Source organism: Apaloderma vittatum, unplaced genomic scaffold (assembly GCF_000703405.1).
Source record: "Apaloderma vittatum isolate BGI_N311 unplaced genomic scaffold, ASM70340v1 scaffold7719, whole genome shotgun sequence".
Classification (NCBI taxonomy): Eukaryota; Metazoa; Chordata; class Aves; order Trogoniformes; family Trogonidae; genus Apaloderma; species Apaloderma vittatum.
Window position 1 is genome coordinate 11,903 of NW_009736919.1, and position 6,481 is coordinate 18,383.

The following is a 6,481-nucleotide window of genomic DNA, read 5'->3' on the forward strand; positions in this document are numbered from 1 at the left end:
AAAGACAATTGACACTCATCTGTTTTAGTTGTATGGGGTGACAATATTTGTATAAAAAACAAATTCTATGGTACTATCGCCTTGAATCTCAGTTTTGTTTCTCCACATATTTTTAGTTTGTTTGTTCCTGTTATGATGAATGTTCTCTTTGAATTTCAGAGTAATTGGTGTGGAAGCTCCCATGATTCAGTCCAGTCAAGGAGAGTAGTCATTTCTCACAACATGGATAAAGCACTGAAAGAAGGTGAGTCTTAACTTGGGAGCATTGGACTCTGAATACCTCGTGTCCTGTTAGCAAACAATGACTACACAATATTTCAGGATTTTAGCATATGACCTTGTTTCACTCCTAGATACAAAATAAAAGCACAGCCTCTTGGTCATTGCAGTAAGTAATGTGGTGTTTGTTGCTCTTGCAATTTAACTGATACCTTGTCATCTTTGACTGTTTTTTTACAGAAATGTGTTAAAATAGGGTCCTTAATACTGGCGCACAAAACAAAAGGGTAACATTTCAAAGATTCTTGACACAGTTTTCCTGAACTTATCAATCCTGTAGACTCTTCTTCCCATTTAGTGCAATTCTTGCCATGAAATCATCGTTTGTATTTCCAGCTGATACAGTTTATGAAATCTGTGAATCACCAGTACAGGCTTTAGACTGAAAAATGTGAACTGTGATCACATGAATTGAAAATATCTTATTTACATTTCTTTATTTTAAAGAATAACAACTACTTCTGCACGCATTTTATCAGCTGACTCCTGATAATACAAAATATTGCAGAACTCAAGAGTGTCGGAGTTTAAAACAAAAATTTTTTTGTTTCTTAAAAGATTATGCTAGATTGGAACTTAAAGATGATATAGTGAGGGGAAAAAACCTATCTTGCATATTAAAAGAAGGCACATAAAGAGTTGTGTACTGTAGCTTTTAAATACATTTTTAAAATCTGATGCTATTTCAGTCATTTGTAAATATTTTATCTAATTTTGAATATTTTTTTCTTTAAGATTTCTTTGCGGCACTGTTTTTCCATTTTTCACATCTGGAGAGTGTTTTTTAAAATTAATGTTACTTTAAACAGGCTGATTGTCTTATGAAAACTTCTTGGGATATTTAATGTTTTAAAATTATTTTCATTAATAGTTGTTAGCAGAATATGTAGCTAAAATACAAAATTAGAACACTTTACTGCCATGTTTCTGTGAAGGTGAACTATTATAATATAGTTTATTTTTAGGCACCGTTTTCATATGGTATCTGTTAGATCATAGATTTCCTGATGGTATGAAAAGGATAGTGGAGTCTGAACAAGACATGCATGAAATAAGCACTAACAAATTATTTGCTGTATTCTCACGTATGTACTTTGCATTTTGGATAACTTGCGCTGGATTTTGAAAGGCAGAGTCAGAGGTAGTAGGATTATGTGGAGACAGACAACAGGTATCGTGGAATAATGGGGGAAAGATAATTGTGTTACACTTCCATCTTGTTACTTATGCATAGGAATGATTCATATGTTTGTAAGAAGTATGGGAGCTGTCTTCATCTAAGATATTTATGCCACATATCATGCATGAGTCCATCCTTACTCAGTAAGACTGGAAGTTATCAATATGTAAGTGATAAATTTTTCAGAATTGAGAACCTTCTGTTGTGGCAACTTGCCTTTCAGCTGTTTCTTTTCAAAGTAGCTTTTGCCTTCCATTTTCACTCTGAGTTTTGGAGAGCAAACTTGTCAGATTTTGTTGTATTTCTTCCAGGAGTCAGTGACTAATGAAGCCAACTTCTCCTCTGTCATGCAGTTTGACAAGGATGAGGCTGTAATTTTCACTCTACCAGATGTAGACCTAAGCAAACTTTTTGGTTTTGGACGGCATCTATGTCAACTTGAGTCTGAGATACTGAATGAATCTCAAAAGGAAATGTTAGATTTCTATTACAATGGAATGGTCAGTCTGTCTGACTTGCCTGGTGACTGTTTTGAAATTTGCTGTTGTCTTGATATTATGAATGCTTTTTTGCAAGTTCGTGGTTAAATAAAACTTTATTACCGATGATATGAAAAATATTGTCTGTATTTGTTTCATTAGTGCCATACTCTAATACTAAACAATCTTACACTGTTGAGGATTAAAGTCTTTGTCAATCCCATGAGTTTTTGCCAACTTCTTGCTGTCTACATGTATCATGCTGTTCAAAAAAAATGAAAAGTCTCATTCATTTAGTTAGGACACTTTCAGTTCTTCTGAGATTTTAATCTTGGGGATCAGTTCAGACTCCTACTGCCAGTTGACGTTTTGAGTAGGAGGTGTCATATTATCACTTTTGATGTGGTTTTGCAGGCTTGTTTTTTTAATCAGATTTTACTTCTCTTTGTTACTTTAGAGATGGAAGGATAGACTTCAGAGGAGCCAGCATCACCTAATTCAAGAAATGCTATTGCTGGTTATGAAAAGAGCACCATTTAGTTAATTATGACTTCACCTGGTTTTTATCATCTGTGCAATTAAGTTTTCCTGGGGTTTACTAACTATTTTGCACCCCTCAAGAATTGCCTGTTGGCTGCTGCTCGATCATGCCAGGCTTTTGGTGGTGTTACCACCAGTATGCGTGAACTTTTCTTGCTGGGTTTAGAGTGGTGCTTCTGTACTTCTGTGGTTGTGTCTCCCCTGACAAGCTGTCACTTGCTGTACGGCGTTTTTCCTGCAGTTTTTCTCATAGTTTCTTAATGTGGTTGGAAGGATAGGTGTTGGTGGTCAGTCTTAGTTCTAGCTGAAGGAGCCATGCCTGTGCCCATTTCAAGCATCAATCTTGTTTCAGTAAACTTAAAGACATTATGGTGCTTAGATAGTTTTCCTCTGATTGCTTGCTGCTAGTTCCATGTATCTCGGACAGCTTTTTGTCTTGCTAAAGCCAGCGTAACAGCGTTGCTGGGAATTGTAGATCTACAGTGTCCATCACTAAGCACCACCACGAAGGAACCTCTTTTTACAGTTACAGCTCAGTTCTGAACTTTTTTTCTGTCTCCCACTATTTCCCACTGATGACAGAGGAGTATAAAAGGACAGTGCTTCAGAGCATTGTTTCACTCTTAATGACAGAACACTTGCATAGCCTGCAGGTACAAGGTGAGGGAAAGCTGTGAATTAGCTCTGCTACTCTGTGGTGTGGGGTCTTTTTTGAGTCTTATTGCTCAAAAGCAGAACAAGTGTAATTTTATAAAAATATTTTCTTTGTTGAATATGGCAAAAAGTGAATGCCTTTTAGTTTTAAATCCCTGAGACCCTTATTCATCTGATGCTTGAGTGACTAACACTGAAATGTGTTTGGTTTGGTTTTTTTTTTCCCCCCAGTATTTTTATGCTTTTTCTTGATGGATTGATCTAATTCTTGTTTGCCCTTCATTTATCTTACGGAAAGAAAAGATGACCCACTTCTACAAATACTTTTAGCCTTATCGTATGGTAGTTTATGAACGTATGTTGGGTTGATGATTGGACTACATGATCTTAGAGGTCTTTTTCAACCTTAATGATTCTGTGATTCTGCGTGCCTTGAGAGACTGTGCTCAGTCAGACTTGTACCGCTGTTGTGCGGTGTACTGTTCAGGCTGAGGGCTGTAGCTTCAGTGAATTTATCTGCCGTGTGTGTAGCCAGTTTCCCAGGTACTGAATTTCATCTTCCATTTTTATTGTCCCATATCCTGTGATCTTTATGTTATTCTTCACAGTCTTTATCTTTACTGCTTTAGTGATATCGGAAAAGTTGGTCTGTTATTTACGTGTTTTGCTGGATCATTTGTGAGAAAGTAGAAGAGCATGGGCTATAGCACAAATCCCAGCAGAACTCTGCTTGTGAAATTCTTCTGCTGTGAAAATTGACTATTCATTCATATCCTTTGTTTCTTAACTCTTAAAATATTTCATGCCAGAGAACCGTTTCTTCTTTCATAGTGGCTTATCTTCTTTCAACCATGTGTTGAGGAGACCTTGTTGAAAATATTTTGGGAATTTAATTAGATGATACCTGTGGATCACATCTGAGGGATCAGCAAGAACACAGGCAAGAGCAACTCCATTAGGGATTTAAGGCAAGATTTGCCTTTACAGAAGCTTTTTCTCAACCTCTCTCCTTTCCTAACTTGTGATCCACACATTGATATTTAGGAAAAAAAAATTGCAGTAACTTCTCCCACTCTGTTTGAAAAGCTGTATTTTTTTTTTTCACAGCTCTTCAGGAAAAAAAGTCATTTGAGTCCAAAATATGAGCAAGATTTAGTTTGGATTTATGTTCTCTCTGCTACTGGGATGCAGGCAGTTGGAGCTAAGAATGCTTGGTGAGGGGTACATGAGCAAACTCTTTGAATGTAAAGTTGTCTGATTTTTTTTTTTTTAAATCCATTTCCTACATGGTTTTAATGTGCTTTTTATCTATTGTTTATATATTTGGAAATGTCATGGTTTTTTTTGACACATTCATAATTATTAAGGAAGCAAATGTCAAGAAAATATTAATAAAAAGAAACCAAACAATGTGGCCTGGGAGACTGTTAGCATCAGATCCCTTTCACACAGGGGCTGTCCATCTGTGTACAATGTTACTGTCTGGTCCATTCAACATGAAAGTTTCACAGAGTTTGAATAATGTTGTAAACAACAACATTGGCAAGTAAGCCAAGAAATGCTACTAATTTTCCAAGCACAAATTTTAACAAGAGAACTGTAATCTATAAATCACTAATGCTAGTGACCGGGGCAGGTTTCCAGTCACTGAAGTCTGGACTTTTGCCAGTGTTTAAAACTATGATCTAAATAAAGATTTAGTGAGCATGAGAAACTTCAATAAATAATGTTAAGTATAAAACCTCATAGCCTTTATTTGTGTTGTATAGCTGAAACGTAATAAAATCTAAAATACAGTAAGTGAATAATGGCCTTTATGTCTTTAAATGATATGTCTTGGAAATGATAGAGTTGCATATTCAGAGTATTTATTAGAAATTTTAGGGAGTTCAGTATAGAGGCGCTAATGTTTTTGAATTTTGAGGGTGAACGTAAAGCTTTTTTTTTTTTTTTTCCCCCTCCTCCCCTCCTTGTGACTTAATTGTCTTTTTGCCGTTGTGAAAAAGTAATAGCTGTAACAATTAACTAAGCATTTAACATTTACTTCAGTTTGTTGCCAGGTACTTAATGGTGGTGTAGCCTGTCATCTTTTTTCGTTAATTTTTTCTTGAAAGCATTTTTCTTCAAGGATAGCTTACAATAACGGTATCATGCATGTTAAATCTAGCGCTGTGGTAACCCAACATTATCATAATATTTCGTGGCTGTTTGATGGTGGTTTCCTGATGCAGGAACTTAAGACAATTCGTATTGGTATTGCATTTCCATTTTACAGATTGTGATGCTCACAGTTGTTAGAGCAACGCAAGCAGTGTTGCCAGTGTTGCAGTTGTACCTTCTCTATTGTTTATATAGTCATGGAAGAGTTTTGAATTTGACCATAACTTCGGGTAATGATTCTGGTCTCTCCTGTGCTTCCAGTCTGTCCCACTAGCTCCTGTGGTGCTGCTGAACCTCTGGATAGATCTACGTGAGGTTAGGAAAGATGGAATGGTCTAGAGGGGTGTGTACCCACTAACCATCAGGCAAGCTTCTGGTTCTCTACTCCCAAGACTTTTAATTTGCAATCTTTAAAAAGAGTAGTTGAAGAGGCTTAGCTTCCCATTCACATGGGAGTGAGTTATAATCAGATTATAACAACCTGGGGCTTGGATCTTCTGAACTGGAGGATTCTACAGTTTTGCATCAGACTCGTTGCTGTCACTGTATCAACTGATTCAACCTGAAGAAATTTGTTACAGTATCACAGTATGATAGGGATTGGAAGGGACCTCAAAAGATCATCTAGTCCAATCCGCCTGCCAGAGCAGGAACACCTAGATGATGTTACACAGGAAGGCGTCCAGGCGGGTTTTGAATGTCTCCAGAGAAGGAGACTCCACAAACCCCTGGGCAGTCTGTTCCAGTGCTCTGTCACCCTCACTGAGAAGAAGTTTCTTCTCAAATTTAAGTGGAACCTCTTGTGTTCCAGCTTGACTCTATTACCCCTTGTCCTATCATTGTTTGCCACCAAGAAGAGCCTGGCTCCATCCTCGTGACACTCCCCCTTTATATATTTATAAACACTAATAAGGTCACCCCTTAGTCCTCCTTTTCTTCAAGCTAAAGAGACCCAGCTCCATCAACCTTTCCTCATAAGGGAGATGTTCCACTCCATCATCTTTGTGGCTCTGCACTGGACTCTCTCAAGCAGTTCCCTGTCTCTCTTGAGCTGAGGGGCCCAGAACTGGACACAATATTCCAGATGTGACCTCACCAGGACAGAGTAGAGTAGAGGGGCAGGAGGACTTCTCTCGATCTACTAACCACTCCCCTTCTAATACACCCCAGGATGCCATTGGCCTTCATC

The 6,481-nt window shown here is 37.5% G+C and overlaps 1 protein-coding gene across 1 annotated transcript in view; it reads left to right on the forward strand.

The window, feature by feature from the left end:
- Window positions 1-222: 222 nt before the first annotated feature.
- SNX25 (sorting nexin 25) overlaps window positions 223-6,481 on the forward strand; it is a 73,132-nt gene continuing 66,873 nt past the window's right edge. Inside the window, exon 1 of the mRNA XM_009877136.1 lies at window positions 223-244. Within this exon, the coding sequence (XP_009875438.1) occupies window positions 223-244 (22 nt within the window). The remainder of the gene's footprint in view (window positions 245-6,481) is intronic.